Here is a 17,523-nt window from a genome sequence, read left to right on the forward strand (position 1 = left end):
TCTCTTGCAAATTAAGCATGTCGCATCCCAATAGAGACTGATTATTAACATAAACTTGTGAAACTAATATTGAAAAATCATCATGAAAACCTTCAAGGATCATGTGGGAGCAGGGCTGCAGTGAGGCATATCTGCAAATCCAGACCTAACACATATTAAGACATTTGGGCTTTGTTAAGTTCAAAAGGCACAACTGAATACTTGTTTATCTGCTGATTGCATTTTTGTGTGCATGTGTGTGTTTGATACAAAGTCACAAGGCCTGCACTTTCACTAAAGACAGACTTACCTAATTTTGCTCTGGTGTGCTGCTTAAGGGTTCACACTAGGCAGCCTGACTAACTGCCCATTGTGGCTACATCTCCTTCACATACTCAAACGTCCTTAAGGCTTGATCGTAAAATATCAGGATGGTTCATAAGTAACAAAGCCAGGAGGTTTATGATGCTGTAAATTATATCTGCCCTTGAGGGCTGCACTGACTTAATTTCTCAAGCATTATAATAATCACATTTCTTAAAAACAAAAAGGCGCAACACACACAAAAAACCAAACACATCTCACATGCACATACCTAGCCTCAGCAAACAGATGAGAGAGGTCCAGTTCCAGTGCAGAATAATAAAATAGTTTTGTTACACTGATCCCTGTCAAAAGTTGAGAGTGTAGTCAAAGATGCCTAGTAACTGAAGTTGCTAAGTTTAAATGATCATACTGAAGAGTTCATTACAAAAGAACTTCTGAATAGGAAGTAAGGCCAGTGGGCACTTACAACTGATGCTGCAAAGAGAGGTCAGCTTGTAGTTACAGTTGGATGTTCATTGACATGTGGCAGAAATGTCATAATATTTCAAGTGTGTTTTTAAATGCCCACTAAAATGGCTACAAAATACAATATTATTTCCTCCCACAGATTGAAAAAGCTTCTTGAACAAGAGACAGTGTATCAGGCAAAAAAAGAAAAGGAAAACAACAAGAAAATAGCTAAACTGAAAGAAGAATTGACTAAACTGAAATCCTTTGCTTTAATGGTGGTGGATGAACAGCAAAGACTCACTGAGCAGTTGAATCAACAAAATAAAAAAATTCAAGAATTAACCACTTCTACAGAACAAGCACATGAAAAACTGACTTTTGCTGAAGCAAAAATTCAAGAAGAGAAACAGAGATCCAGCAGGCTGGAGGCTGAAATTCAGGCCCAGAGCAGTAAGATTTCCCAAGACCAAGAAGCAATGATGGCCAAACTAACCAATGAAGACAGTCAGAATCGCCAGCTCCGGCTAAAATTAACGACTCTCAGCCGGCAAATCGATGAGCTGGAAGAGACCAACAAATCTTTACGAAAAGCAGAAGACGAACTGCAAGACATAAGGGATAAGATAAATAAGGGAGAGTGTGGGAACTCTGCACTTATGACTGAAGTAGAAGAACTACGGAAACGACTGCTGGAGATGGAAGGAAAAGATGAAGAGCTCATAAAAATGGAAGATCAGTGCAGAGAACTTAATAGAAAGTTAGAAAAAGAAGCATCGCATAGCAAGAACCTTAAAGGGGAAGTTGATAAACTTAATAAAAGAATTATGGAGCTGGAGAAACTAGAAGATGCTTTCACCAAGAGTAAACAAGAATGTTACTCCCTGAAATGCAACCTAGAAAGAGAAAAAATGTTAACAAAGCAGTTGTCCCATGAGCTGGATGGTTTAAAAGCTAGAGTTGGTGAGCTTGAAGCTATTGAAAGCAAGTTAGAAAAAACTGAGTTTACACTTAAAGAAGACTTAACAAAGCTGAAGAGTTTAACAGTGATGCTTGTGGATGAAAGAAAAACTATGGGTGAAAAGATAAAGCAAACAGAAGAAAAGCTGCAAGCTGCAACTTCTCAGCTTCAGGTGGAACAAAATAAAGTCATGTCGGTTACAGAAAAGCTGATGGAGGAAAATAAAAAGGCACTGAAATCGAAATCTGATGCAGAGGAAAAAATGTCCAGTGTTACAAAAGAAAGAGATGAACTGAAAAACAAACTCAAAGCAGAAGAGGAGAAAGGAAGTGATCTTGTTTCCAAAGTGAATATTCTAAGTAAAAGACTTCAGTCTCTGGAAGATGTTGAAAAAGAGTTTCTTAAAAATAAACGTAAGGAGAGTACTAAATCTAGCACCTCCTTGCAGCAGGAAAACAACATAATCAAAGAGCTTTCTCAAGAAGTTGAGAGGCTTAAGCAGAAGCTCAATGAAATGAAGTCCGTAGAAGATGATCTTATGAAAACTGAAGATGAATTTGAGTCTCTAGAACGAAAATATGTCAGTGAACGGGACAGAGCCAAGCTCCTCTCAGAGGAGTTGGAGGCTGTGAAAATGGAATTGGCGAGGTATAAATTAACAGAAAAGGCAGAATCCAATCAGGAGCGCCTTTTTAAGAAACTCAAAGAAGAGGAAGCTAAATCGAGTCACCTCTCCAGAGAGGTAGATGCACTGAAAGAGAAAGTTCACGAATACGTGGCAACAGAAGACCTAATCTGTCACCTGCGAGGTGATCACACAGTCTTACAGAAGAAACTCCTCCAGCAAGAAAACAAAAACAGGGAGCTAGCAAGAGAAATGGAAAGCCTCACAAAAGAACTGGAGAGGTACAGATCCTTCAGCAAGAACATCAGGCCCGGTCTCAATGGAAAGAAAATTCCGGATGTGCAGGTTTTTTCTAAAGAAATCCAAACAGATCCAGCAGACAATGAACCGCCCGACTACAAAACCCTCATGCCTTTAGAGCGGACGGTCGTCAATGGGCAGCTCTATGAAGACAGTGATAATGAGGAGGAACAAACTGTGTCTTTCAAAAGCAACTCATCCACCGCAAATGCCGCAAACAAAAAGTTATGGATCCCTTGGATGAAGTCCAAAGACAGCCATCCTCAAAATGGAAAGATACACACAAAGCAAAATGGAAACTGTGCACAGACTGGAGATCTAGTGCTAAGCCATACACCTGGCCAACCCCTTCACATAAAAGTAACTCCAGACCATGGACAGAACACAGCAACCCTTGAAATAACCAGTCCTACCACTGAAAGCACTCACTCCTACACAAGCACAGCAGTTATACCCAACTGTGGCACTCCAAAGCAAAGAATAACCATTATTCAAAACGCCTCCTTAACACCTGTAAAATCAAAAGCAGGAGAAGGTTACGTGACCCCAGAGCATGTAATTTCTCCTATTACTATGACTACTTATGCAAGATCTCAAACTCCAGAATCATGTGGTTCTTTAACTCCTGAAAGAACAATGTCCCCTTTGGCTTTACCTGGCTCAAGTTCTCAGGAACAAACATTCTCCTCAGAGCCTTTGGAAATGGGAGCCAAGCATGCTGTTTTTAGAGTATCCCCAGACAGGCAGTCATCATGGCAGTTTCAGAGATCTAACAGCACAGGATCAAGTGTAATAACTACTGAGGATAACAAAATCCACATTCATTTAGGAAATCCTTATGTCCAAGCTCTCACCAATTCCAAGCCCATCAGCCCTTGCAATGCCATGCAAGACAACAGAACTCCAGCACTAGCTAATGGCCTGCCCACTAAGCCCACCAATAAAATCACCAGCAGTATTACTATCACACCAACAGCCACTCCTCTTCCACGGCAATCACAAATTACAGTAAGTAATGTCTATAACTGACCCCCATCCATGCTGACACCCTTACCAGCAACCCATCCTGTTTTTCATCCCAGCAAGAATTATTTGGAACAGCCTCTTTACTTTGGGAAAGATCTGTGCATGAACTATACAACAGCATATGGAACTAACGTTAAGTTTTGCCTGCTTAGTGTTATCAAGTGTGCACTTACTGTATATCTTCTCATTGAAGTACAGTTATGTAAAATATTTAGTCTTGCACTTGTATAAATGCATCTTTATGTATTGCCATTTTCAAAATAACTCACATTACTTTTGACTGCAACTTGCCTTGGTAAAATATTTTAACATTACAAAAAAACAGTAAATAATTGATTATTTTCATCATTGCTTGCTGAAATTTTTTTGTTTGTTATGTGTGGTTTGTATTTTTCTGCATGTATGGTAGAATTTGAATTAAGCCATAATACTGCCTGCTAACTTCAGATAAGACTTGATTCATTATCTTCCCTGCTATTTCCCAATTCCTTCCAGCCCTCTCATTTCAGGTAATTATCACTACATCACACATAAAATATTATGTATTGTATAACAATGTTTGGTTAAAACTCTTTTTAAATCTTCCTGCAAACTTTGTTTTTAAGTGAACTGAGTTCAGAAGCTTGTATCACAAAGTAATCGTCCCCCAACAAGGGTTTTTTTCCAATACAACAGAAAACTGCAATCTTTAGGTACACTGTAAAACAATAAACAGCAACATCTAAACAATAATTCAGGAGAAGAGATTTACATACAATATTCACATTTCATCTAAGCTCCTAGCCATCAATTTGACAAACAGTATACATCACACAGGTACACTGATGAAGAAAGAAGATTACCAAATTATGGCATACCTTCATGTTTTTCACTTCATAGACAGAGAAAGCTTGGCAGAAGCATTAAGAAGGAATCCTAGACCAAGTCTCCAAACATGCAGGCCTCTGGGTCTGGGATAAATGGGAGTGCCATACAGAATGGACAAAGCAGGTTAAGGTATTTCAGTGACAATTATAGCATTTGCACCTAGGAAAAGGACAGAAATGTAATCAATTCTGCCCTTCACACATGTGCCAAGCAATCAATTTTCATTTCCTATAAAATATTGTTAGTGGTAGAGCAGCTTCACATACAAGGTAAATCAGTCCAGAAGATCTGGAATGCACTTTCAAACTTCTCTTTTTCACAAAAGCTGTACACTCCAAATCTAAATTGTAACAATTATTCTAAAACGTTAAATTCCTATAAATTTGATGCTTTTGAGAGGGGGGGGGAGGGTGTCATGGTGTTATGTATTATATTTTTTTTAAATTAAAAACTGCAACTTCCTTATCAACAAGAAGTTTGCAAGTAAGCACAAAGTCCCTATTCACTAAACTCTTATCTTTATTCTGCCTATATTCTCCAGAGGAAAAAAATATTTCTGTGGTATAACTTAGCAACGGATTCAGCAAAGAACTTTGGCCCATGATCTCACATAACAAGGGGACTTCTATCATTTTGAGTCCTTTGATTGACAGGAAACTAAATGTTTATAACTGTAGATAATAAGTGCTTTTAGAACAGTTTCTCTTGTAAAGCAAAGTCCACTGCCCATATACACTTTTTATCAGTAAACAATGGGAAGAAAAAGAAACTAAATTATATAAGATATGTGATAGAAATGGATAATAACATACGTATTACAGCTGAACAATGGCAGTTTCAAAAAGAGAAATTGTGTGTGGATCTGCACAACCTCGTCTTATATAATCTGAAGTTACTAGGCTTCATAAAAGGCCCTTCTTCCTTGTTTTGTCTCACTCCATCTCCATGGCTGCACAAGTGAGCTCTGACTAAGACCCGGGTCAGAAGGAGCACATACTCTTACTCTGCAAAGCAAACTTTGACTCACACCAAATTCAGCAAAAGTTACTGATGAAGACAGCAGCCAGAACTCAGGCAAACCAAAATCAAAAACTTTTTAGAGCATGTTAATAATATGAACAAGTTACCTAATTACATTCAGGCTGCACATTCTTAACTGCAGGGCTCAGTTAAGAGCCTGAAAATTAGTACCTTCAACATCCATTCTCTGCACTTCTGTTGTTTGGGATACTGCATGTCCTGCTGATCTGTACCTAAGATCTCTGCAGGAACACATTGCAAGCATGGTACTGAGTAACTGTCTGTAGTAGCCACTTGCCAGCATACTATCAGACAGCAAATTCTCCAAAAATTAAAGGATTAATGCTTGTCCTGATAAGAGGCACTAATATTTTCTTCAGTTAGACTTAAAAAGGATGTAGAAAAAAAAAATCATATCTATCTACCTTCAAAAATACACAGAAATGTGTTGATCATTAACCACCTGGCCATCTATTACAATATCCTATAAAAGAAAAGCACAAATCAGGGCACAGCAATAAGCACACACAGTCCTTTGGACACTTACCAAGCTATTATGAATAAGGAAGTTCAGTCTTTAATGCTAAGATTTGAATACAAAACCTAGGTGAGAGTTCACACCATTTATAAATGTAATCATTTAACAGGACAGTACTCCTGTCCCTGTCTTAAACTCATAATGATTTAACAGTAACTGTTTAATTAACAAAAGACAAAGGAAGCAGCCACTCATGACCATTAACTCCTAAGTAAGAAGCTTCAGCAGTGCCTGGAAATGAAATTGTTACATTTCCTAAAAAAACACACCTTGATTGAGGGAAGCTTGCATTCTCCTACTGATGAAACAACCCCTGTGCAGATTTAACTGACTTCACAGCAAAATCTTTGTCAGCAGATAAAAAAATCAAGTCATTATTGTTGCCTGAAAATAATACACAATGAAACAGGTTCTTTCTGTTTAAATTCCCAAGACTGGTTTCAAAGCAGAGAAAATAAACACCTGGATGCATTTGCTGAGACCTGAAACTTAGTTGTTTAAGAAAAAAGTTAGCTGTAGTTTTATCATAAAATAGCAAATAGCATAGCTTAAGGAATCAAATTATCGATTTACAAATTAACCTTGAGTTGTTCAGATCATCTCTCCATATTTCAGAGTATTTCCATTTTGCTGAGTGGAAATAACCTGCTTCCTTAGCAAACAATAAGGAAACAGCAGAGCAGGGAGAAATTTAAATAAGTTATCTGCACATTGATTCAAGCACTCTGAACAAAAACATCAAGCATAATAATTTTAAAATTGAACAAGTAAGGCAGCTTTTCTAGGAATTCCAACTACTCTGTAAGTGGTAAGTATTGATGTTAATTTGGGGGCTGAGACACTTTTGCTTTCAGCAGTTGCTCAAAAGCCTAAAGTCTGACAGGTATGTAATGGTTCATTTAAATGTTATGGGGAAATAAGGTCACATAATAAGAAGCATATATGAGAGGGATTAAACTGTGAAAGAGAGCATAAAAACAGTTTTCAGCAGATCATAATATCAATCCTTCTCTTTTCCAAAACTCTTGGCAAGCATCTCTAAGGTCTAAAAATCTACCCTTTCTGCTTTATGTTTAGTTCCCAGCAAAAGAGAGGGAGAATTAACTGACTAAAAAATGACAGCAGTTACCAGCCCACTTTCCTTCATCTTTTTGGGTTTATTTCAGTGAATGATCAAATGGACACAAGCGAGAGCAGCACCAACACTTTGGTGTTCAGCATTTTTCAGCCATTCTTTTTATGTGATTAAATTTCTCAGAAGAAATACTTGCAATTTTTGTCCTTACAGGGAGGATGGATGAGGGGAGGGAGGGAAAAGGTGGAAAAGCAGAAGGAAGATAATACGAAATGATAATGGTAATCTGAGACCAAAGCGCCCCTCCATCAACTATGAGGTACTATCTCAAATTATTTAAAGAACCTCCTGCAAGCCACTAATTAAGAAATAGAATTGACAAAAAGACAGGAGCAGACTGCTAATCTTCCTGATCTAAAGCCAATACAGTGTCTGGGGACAGCATGTAAGGCTGTAATAAGGAAAAGATCTGTATGTAAGCATTTCATGCAAGGATTAGGAAGGCGTGCTCCCCACACTAGGGAAAAAATAATCAGAAACAGAATTGTACAGCTCTATTTTCTGAATAAGATTCAACGGATGCTGTAGCAGGGTTAGGTGATGGAAATGGAGTAACCATCTGCAGGATGACTTTGTCCCTAGGAAACAGATATTGAGACAGGCAAAACAAAAACTGACAACTGCCTAATCTCCAGGCTTAAGGAAAGACTACCAAAACATTATGTTACCAAGAAACAGAAGAGAAAAAGATCTTAGGGTTCAAATACAGCACAAGTGGGTGTATAAAACTGTTTTAAAATTAACACCAAGTACTTTAAGTGAGAAATTGCTCAAAAAAAAAAAAAAAAGCTATAAAAATTTAAGCAGCATGGAGTGTTTTCACAGATCTGCAGCCTGTGGCCCCAAAAGGAAGCTACATTCTCTCTGTGCTCTAGCTAGCACTTCAGTCAATGACCCACGATACTGTGGGCACCCAAAAAGCCAACAGCAGAGTTGCCAACTGAATATGATTCTATTCTGACCACGAGGTATTCTTGAGAAACACTTTTTGAGTACAAGTAGAAAGCCCTCTTTTAATCAGTATCTCTTCATTTGCATGCAGTGACCTGACATCAGAGGGTCTTCAAACAGGGATGAGCAAAGAAGCTCCCTCCCCTTTTTTACCCCTACCACAACCCAGGTCTCCCTCCCCTTTTTTACCCCTACCACAACCCAGGTTACAAAATACTGCCCTTTCAGTTGTGCTGTCATCACTGTTCCAGAAGGCAGCACTTTGAACCAGTTCAAGAAACTAACCTAGATTAAAAAAAACAAAAGCAAAACCATGAACAAAAGCCATACTCCACAAATCCTCATTAAATATATATATATATACACCCAAATAAACGAAAAACCCCAACCAAACAAAAAGCCCCAAACCAAAAAAAAAAAAAGTGAAAAAGAACCCCAAAAAACAACCAAACAACCTCAACAAAACAAGATCCATTTCACAACACAGCTTTATAAAGAGCTGCATCAGCATAACTGAATGGACAAAAAAAGGAAAAAGAAGCATTTTACTGTGCAAACGCTGCCAAAGTGTTTGTCCCATCACCATTGTCTGAAGAGATAAAATCTAGCATGCAAATACATCACAAAGCACTTCTAATATACAACAAACATTCATCAGTCCCATTAAAATAATTCTGTATCTCTCTTGGGAGAGAAGTCAATTGACTTGTGCAAAAACAGAGCAAGGCAGCTTTGAATGTGATTAGTACCTGCATTTTCTTATCCTTGATTGTCTCATGCTCAAGCCACTATAGGTCATGTTTTGTCCTGAAGAAACCTCAATCTTAGCTGGATAAAAGGTAGAGACTCACTTATTTTAATTATAACTTTATACATATTAGGAAAAAATATATACACACTGAAAATAGGACTCTGATTAACACATCTTTTAATGTGGCCTTCCAAGAGGAAAACAGCCTACTCACAGACAGAATAAAACCATGATGGTAAAGGCAAAGAGGGTCTTTTTCCTTCTCCATGCAGAACCTCTGTAAACCTTTTCAACATAAAAATTTGCTAACATGGAGAAAGCATCCTCAAAGCTTTTGAACAGACAATACTGATAATGAAGATGTTTTTACATTAAAAGGCATGTGTGGCTATAAGTCCAGTTTCAAACACCTTTTAAAACTGCCTTAAAAAAATACCCAAACACAAATATCCCTCCGTGCTCCCAATCTGTACAGAATGATCCCCCACTGCCAAGAAACTTACTCCACAAATGACAGAGCAGCTTTAAACCAATTGGGCTGCTGGTCTCACCCAGGCTGTGTTCCCTCCAGCAGCACTGACACCTAAGCGCCTGCAGGAACGTGTAAGAGCCAGCACTCCCCTGTGCGGGCCACAGCTGCTATTGCAGCGTGTGTAGAATTCTAAAAAACCCACATACTTCTGTTCCTAGGGAACCCCAAGCGCCCTATGAAGGTGACCAAGACCCCTTGGACTTTCAGAGGGCAAAGGGAAGATTAACAACAAACAGCTGTTCATTGCAGTTGTATGACAATGCTGATCAGTCAGCCCCAGGTAACCTCATCCCACCTTACCCTTCCCTGCTGCTTCTCAATTATCTACTAGAAATGAGTCTTTAAGTTATCTGAAGTTTAAAATAATCTCATCACACTTGCCAATGAAGACATGTCCAAAGAAAAGCAAGGCACATAACAGAGTTTTAAAAACTGTAAATGCAACTTCCGCGTCCAGCCATTCTTCTTTTCCCCACCACAAAGCAGATTTAAACTCTGCATTCAGGAAATAAGATCACAGCGACACATTTAAGTATATTAGTACAAATTGTGTCACATATACGGAAATAATTTCTAATGTTAATACAGATTTTTCAGTCAAGTATGCCATATTATTGAAATCAAGAGGGCTGTAATAAAACAAATAGCAGCACAAGAGTAGAAGACGCATAAAATAGAGCTTAAAAGGATCTCAGGACATTTTTGAGCCTATTTCCTCCCTCTAACTTGACTTCAAACCTTCAAATATAAAAACCTGCTTCATACAGTTCTAAAAAACTTCTTCAATGACAATTTCACAGTTACCCAGGAATGTGGAACAGGGATGAAATACCCTTGCATTAAGAATCTTGCTAATTTCTAAACTAAATTTAAGTTGCTGAAATTGTACTCCAGTATCCTCGTTCCTGGCCCCCCCACCGGACTTTGAAAATTATTTTCTCTGCAACACATATTAGAAGACAATTATCACATCTCTGCTCAGTTTTGTTTTCTCCAGATTAAACAAACTCTCCCACTTAATAGCTCAAGTACTACGACTCTAGATTATTGTAGAGTTATATTGCCCCTGCAGAGCTGTTTATAGTGGTGTGACAATGCAGTGAGCCAAGCCAGACACCAGCCTGGCTTAGGTCTTGCCCTAAATGAGTTACTGAGAGTAAGGATTACACTGCTCCTGCTCACACATCTCAGTATAGTCACACACACAGCTGTGCTGCATAAAAGGGAATTCAGAGCAACTGAGACCTCTCACTCTGAATTCCTAGAAAACAAATGCCAGGATCTAGTGAAAGAAAAGTAAAGGAGAGGAAGTATCTGAATGTTCTGTGCAGTTGAGGATGCCTAACCAGAAATTTCAGCCAAAGCTGTCTGGCTTGGAGACCAAAGGGAATATTCAAGTTTATCACTTAATCTTAACTCGTTCTCACTTGCAGACCTGGCTTTCATTCTGACTACATTCAATCATCCAGGAACAAACCTAAGTCTGGCAAGAGGCACATTTGTGCACACAGAGACATGGACTTCCGAGTAAAGGATCTTCAGCACCATCCTCTGGACACTTTCACTATAGCTGCAAATGACACTCTGTTACTCAAATATCTTAAACTAAAAATTTAAGCCCTAAGAAAGATGCTTATCTAAAGTTATTTCTCCTAGATAAAGTACCACAATGACATAGAAAAACAAATAAGAAAACTTACAGTATAAATACTATTTATTAGAGCTCCCCCCCATTTAAATGAATAAAGTTCAAACAGGAAGAAAAGCACACATCATGCTTTCAAAAGGAAAAGGAAAGGATTAAGACCAAAAGCAGGAGAACTATTTCAACAGCACAGAAACAGAAATATTTTCTCTCCTAGACACTCCCACAAACATTTGCCTCAGCCCACTCCCTAAAGCAAGCACTGCATTGTGTTAAAAAGGTCCATATAAATAAACTATCTTTGTCCCCACAAGGGAGGAAAAAAGGTGGGTTTGCAATATACATCCTGATGTTTCAGAGCATGCTTTCTCCATTGTCTTTTTGAAATTAGAAGGGCCATTTTCATATTAATGTGGGAAATTTTCTCAATTGTCACCTGTGCCAGTGTTTGCCCCCATCCCTGAAGTACCCACTGTCATTTGCTAAGAGACAACAAACATAGTCCCTGTGTAGAGTTCACACTCTAACACATTTTCTTCTGCCAATTCCTCTTAGAGGCAATTGATGTCTGCTTCAGAAGTTAATTTTAAAATGAACTTAAAATGCAGCCTTCTTGATTCTTAGATCATTGCTTGCCTTGAAAATTAGCTTTAACTGTTCATTTCTCCAACACTACTTCACTGCTATTTTCCGAGCCTAATGCCTTGAACCAATATGGAGCTATTACATTTACAGACAGACATACCACATAATCTAATTTAATAGTGGCCAGTTTAATGCTTTTGGGGTTGTCATTGCTGTTGCAGTAATTATTTGCCAATGCTTACTTAGACACATTAAGTAAAGGAAATAACTTTGCATAACTACTCAGACAGGTCACTCCTGGGCAATATTTTGTTTCTGGGGGTGTTTCAAGAGCATTAACGGGAACTCACAAGGGATCTCCAGAACATGAAAGGCAGCTCAGCTTAGTTTTTGAAGAACAAACATATCTTTTTTTTTTTTTTACTTCTCTAACTTAGAAAGATAGCAGATATAAAAAGTGGCATACAGAGACATAGCTAAACAGCAATGATGAACAAAAAGCCATCAAATTCAGAATACAAATGAGAGCTCAAAAAAGGATGAGGGAGACTAAAAACATTCATCTTGAAGGAGAAAATGAACTGGTAGAAGGGATGCATACATTTGATGAGAACTGAAGTAACTCATGGTGTGCACACAGATTTCCCATGCATAGTTAAAAATCAAATTGAAAAGGCCCACCAAAATCTATATATAAGGGGTTTTCAGTCATCCAGGTCCACCTAAAAACCAAACCAGACATCCTGAGATACAATCCTGCTATGTTCAATGTATCTGCTTACATGCCTCTACACTAAGCAGCAGGGAAGGACCTGTTGTATTGCACAAGGATTTTCAGTACACATACAACTAAACCAATGCAGAATTTTATTTATGGTTACTTCCAAGTGCTTTCCAGACAACTCCCACGTAGTACCATTCTCTTTTTATGCATACATCTTACAGCAGCTTAAGCATTGATCCAGTCAACTGACCCAAAATGTCCTGTTTAGAACTCTTATCTGAGATTCCTAATTTGTCAAGTACACGTTTTAGAAAATAAATAGTTTAGTTCTTGATCTAGCTACACTTGTAATTGAATTCTAAAAGCTAAATGTCAATTAGTGGATTTTTTAAATTTAAATTATTCATTCTTTCCTCTCTATTATATCACATGATATAGGATTTATGTCTATAATCTATATTGTGATATACAATTCGTATCATGAATGATGAAAAACCAATTTTTAAGTGCAGTTTGAGGAGGAAGAGAACTAGATGGGCAGTTTGTTAAATCCTTGCCTCCATCAGAAGTTAGATCGGTACAATCACTGAAGTGCAAGTTCAACTGTTTATTTGCATTGGGAAAAAAAGCCCCATAATACAACTGTTTTCCTCAAGTTTGAGCCCATGCTGGGAGTTAGAGCAATTCAGTTATTGTGGCTACAATCAAACATGACCCAAGCAAAAGAGAGTAATACAAACTCTCTAAGCATATCAAACTTTGAAAAGTCCATCAGCTATAATGCACCTCTAGGCACTAAATGATAATAATGTAGAGGTATTCAATACTGTTATTCAGAACTACAAAATACGTAATTTTGAATCACACACACACACAAAAAAAAATCTTGAAATTAAATCTGATGGCTCAGAAGGCCATATTGTCAATGCTGGCTTTAACGACCTAGACACTGGTGCAAACTATAGGCCAGAGCACAGGGATATTTTAACACCTAACTTTTCATTGGTTCAATAAAACCTTACAGTCTGAATACCAGAGTCAGATGCACAAAACCTGTAAAAATCTGGGCCTATGAATACCTTCCTGAAGTACTTACATGGCTGGTCAAGCAACTCCAGACAATATTCCAATCACTGCAATCTAAGGAATCTCTGAACTGGAACACTCCTCAAAAAGAACTCGAACCAAACAACCAAAAACAACTCCTAGAGATACAATCTTACTTCAGTATGCAAGACTTTACATAAATATTTTTATCTATTCACCTCAACATACTTAGCAAATGCTGGTTAATGAAATTCTTTTTAGTTGGGAAACAGACACATTTTCTATCATCTCTATAATTACATCACTGCCAGTAATAGCCCAAATAACCCAAACATTTTATTCTCAATATTGTGCCTTATCTATCAGGCCATACTACATGGTCAGAGATAAACTCTTCCAACTCAGTACTCATGGAAAGCCACACAGCAGTAACACATCCCGTCCAACATCAATTCCTTTCTTAATCCAGCACCTTTAGTAATTGAAGCAAAATGCTGTTTGGTTTGAAGGCAAGAGGGGAATTCTTTTTTTTTTTTTTTTTTTTCTTCCTTTCCTACTAACAATATGAACGCTAAAATTCCAGCCTACCATGAAAATGCATGTTAATTTTGTTTATTTAGCATTTAACGAAGAGTTTCAGTCGGGTTTAAGTGAATTACTGCGATGCAGCACAAAAGGAACTCTTTGCTACCACCTAGAGGTAAAATCTTGAAAGAGCACAGGGGAAGAAAAATGTTTTCTTTTTCCTTACTCACTTTCAAAGCCAAACTCTTTGCTTTCTCAATGCGCTAAAAAAATTAAAAGTGCTACAAATTGAAATATGCTGATTTTAAAAATAAAAACATGAAAGAGGTTTTAGACACTCAGACTACTATCTCCTCTGTGGTAGTGACCAGTGTTAAATGCCTGTCAATGTTAAGTACCAGGCACAGAGAGTAGAAAACCCAGCCTCTGGCAGCTACAACTCACGGCTGGAATCTCCACACATCTTTGTGTTTAGCAGTCCTCGATGGATGCCCTCAATCAGTATAAATTCTCTCTAAACCAATTTCTATCATCACCTCAAAAACTGTCTGACCAAACGTGTTTCACAGCTCACTTACAAGGGAAAACACTTCTCACATACCTTTAATCCACCCCCAGCGGATGCCCTCTCAAGCATGCAAGAGAATTGCCCTCTTCACCACAATGCTACATTTCTGCTGTTGTTTATTTTTCTCACCACCATCTCTTTTCCAGTCTTGAAAAGGTTTAGTATATGTTATTTATCTTCACTCAGAAGACATTTCATAGTCTTTGCCACCTTTTTTTTTTTTTATTTTGGCATACCCTTTCTTGAGCTGATTGGACAAAACCCAGCAAAACATCCACAATGTAGTGTGGTTTGGATTCAAGCACTAAAAAAATGGGGTTTGTTTTCTTCTATTCTTGTTCTAGTAATTCCTAACCTGTTACCTTTTTGACAACTGCCAGTTGCTGAGCAATGAGGACAGTTTACAGGGATTCCAAGATTCCTATTCTGTGTCCTGAGTGACAAAAAATGTCATGAACTAGAACATGAACTAGTTTTCCCTATCTACATTATTTTTCCATTGTTAACACTAAACTGACACATTTTTACTCACTAAGATAAATTACTGCCAGCTCTTGCTTCTAATATTCTCCTTGTTATACCTGAAATATTATCATTTGAGTACTGTCTTTCTGTGCAGTTTATGAATATGCTGAGTATCAGAGGTGCCTGTGAGATTCAGATGGTATCTCCATTATACTATTAAAAACTAGCTCACTGTTCTGTTACCTATCCACTTGCCACTTATTAACCTTGAGAATTTCCCTTGGTTTTCCACAGTTGACACACAAAATCTGCTCTTCCAAGATTCTTTTATTAGAGACCACTATCAAGGGGATTTTTTTTAAACTTATCTAGGTCTTTCCCTCCCACATGGAGGGAACAATTAAACAATCCAATAGCATGTACCTATATAACAATATCTGACTAACAGACTGGAATATTATCCCTGACAAGAAATGTGGATGTTTTCACAAAATTAGTAACCATGTGGGCAAACATATTACTTAACTGACATTTCTACACTTTGATCAGTTCAGCAGTTATATTTACGAATCTTCTGAGAAACTTTATTCTAAAGTTGCATTGCACCCTTCTAGCATCACCAACAATTTCAGAGGTGGATTGCACATCACTAACAAGGATTCTGCAATTTTAAAAATCATCCCCTTCAGAACTCTTAGAAACATACCCCACTGTTCTGGGAGACTGTTACTATTTTGTCTCTTTGTTATCAAACTTCAATTAAGCCCAGGCTGGTTTTTTTCCTTACTCATGATTCATTAAGCACATCTGTGAAGTGCAAACTTTCCCCAAATTCCTCCATGCTGAACACATGCAATGATGTGATATTGGTTCAGCTTTATTCTATTGAAAAACCTTGTCATACATAATTATCTACAGGTAAATGGCAAGCTTTTGATTTGTGATTATTTTTATTTTTTTAATCAGCCCAGACAGACCATTATAGCCACTAGGAAGTTTTCTCAAAATCTCTTTTGACCTAGCTCATTCAAATCTCTTTTGACCTAGCTCATTCTTACTCATAATTAAGTCACCAGAATTCCAACACTGCTTTCTATTGTCCTCATTTGAACGCCATTTACATTTTATAATTAAAAAAAAAAAAAAAAGTTAAGTTCTTTTACCCTTAGCTTGAATGAAAAAGGTATATAAAAATGCTTGTGATGCAAAAAGGTTTTCATATGAGTAGCGAGTGCATGCTTGATCCTGGTTTCAGATAATGGTATTTTTCAAACAAATGTCTTGCCTTTATAGTTCTTCACCCCTTTTCAGTGCACATCATAACTTTTTGGGGGCATATTTACATTTTTATGCAATTAAATATGACCATGATAATTCTTGGAGGGAGAGCTGTCTCACAAATTCATTAATTGTGTGCACATTGGTCACTGTCAAAGAACGATCTCTCACAGTAAAGTATGACCTGCATATTGCCTTCTACTCTGGACTGAATCAAAATTTGCTTGTGCACATGAAAGTTCTCTGATTATTCACTCAGAGAACCCACACAGTTCAAGACTTTGCACTGTATCACTCACTCAGCTCCCAGGGCTGATAGCCGACAGACAGGAAATCCCTCTTATTTATCCTCTGAGTTTCAATGCATTGAGATTCTTTGACATTCACCAATCAAGTAGGTAAGCTAAATACAAAGCTCCTGTCTCATTACCAACAAGATAAAGGAAGTTTAAACAAACAGTTCTAAAAACAGAATATTCAGGTTTATAAACAGGAAAAAGCACTACCAAGCTAAAAACACAGCCTGTTTTTCCTCCCTAATGCACAATTTGTTTTCTCGGTTTATTCCCAGATTACCAATACGTTCCGTCGTTCAATTCCAACTCGGATCCCCAAACCAAAGCCTGCAAACACAACCAAAGCACCTGTCAAAATTCCTGCTGGACATGTCAGCAAACCACTCCAAGACAGCCCTTCTGGAAAGATACGCATTGTAAGGACTGTGTCTAAAACCTGCCTTCAGAGTGGAGGGAGAAGGTAAAAACTTTTCTGTGATCTATGACATTAAAATGGATTTAAGCCATCTGAATCTCAGCAGCAGTTCATTCCACTGGGGAAAAATTGGAAACCATCCACATGGTCAGCACATCAATGGTCACCAATCACAGGACATCAGGACAGCCAAATTCTTAGGAGCCAAACTTAACTGCATGTCTGCAGGGACCATGCTCTGCTCCATTTTTTCTGGTGCAAGTCCAGATTTTGCCACTCACGGCACAGGAGCACAAGACACAAATAGGTTTCTACTATAAATTCAGTTCTGACACGTTCCACAAGTAACAATAGAAAGGTTATCTAAGTAGATTTATAAAAACGTGGTCAGTCAGATGAAGAGGGGTTGCAGAAGGAATGTTTTCAAAGTTGGTCTAGCCAAGAAGTGTCTCAGTATGGACACCTTAAGTTCAACACCAAGGGTGGAAAGAAGAAAGGCATGCAGAAATCTGCTCT

General features: G+C 37.9%; 2 protein-coding genes across 3 annotated transcripts in view; one reads left to right on the forward strand and one right to left on the reverse strand.

Moving 5' to 3' along the window:
• CMSS1 (cms1 ribosomal small subunit homolog) overlaps positions 1-17,523 on the reverse strand; it is a 223,640-nt gene that overhangs the window by 200,743 nt on the left and 5,374 nt on the right. The window lies entirely within an intron of this gene.
• FILIP1L (filamin A interacting protein 1 like) overlaps positions 1-17,523 on the forward strand; it is a 103,119-nt gene that overhangs the window by 82,443 nt on the left and 3,153 nt on the right. The window contains exons 5-6 of one of the 2 annotated variants that reach the window (XM_083854525.1): positions 914-3,647; positions 16,868-17,052. In XM_083854525.1, the coding sequence (XP_083710651.1) occupies positions 914-3,647; positions 16,868-17,052 (2,919 nt within the window). Of the gene's footprint in view, positions 1-913; positions 4,657-16,867; positions 17,053-17,523 lie in introns of those variants that run through there. The other variant, XM_083854524.1, reaches the window with a different exon arrangement.

The sequence above is a fragment of the Zosterops lateralis genome, assembly GCF_965231275.1.
Source record: "Zosterops lateralis genome assembly, chromosome: 2".
In the NCBI taxonomy this organism is placed as follows: Eukaryota; Metazoa; Chordata; class Aves; order Passeriformes; family Zosteropidae; genus Zosterops; species Zosterops lateralis.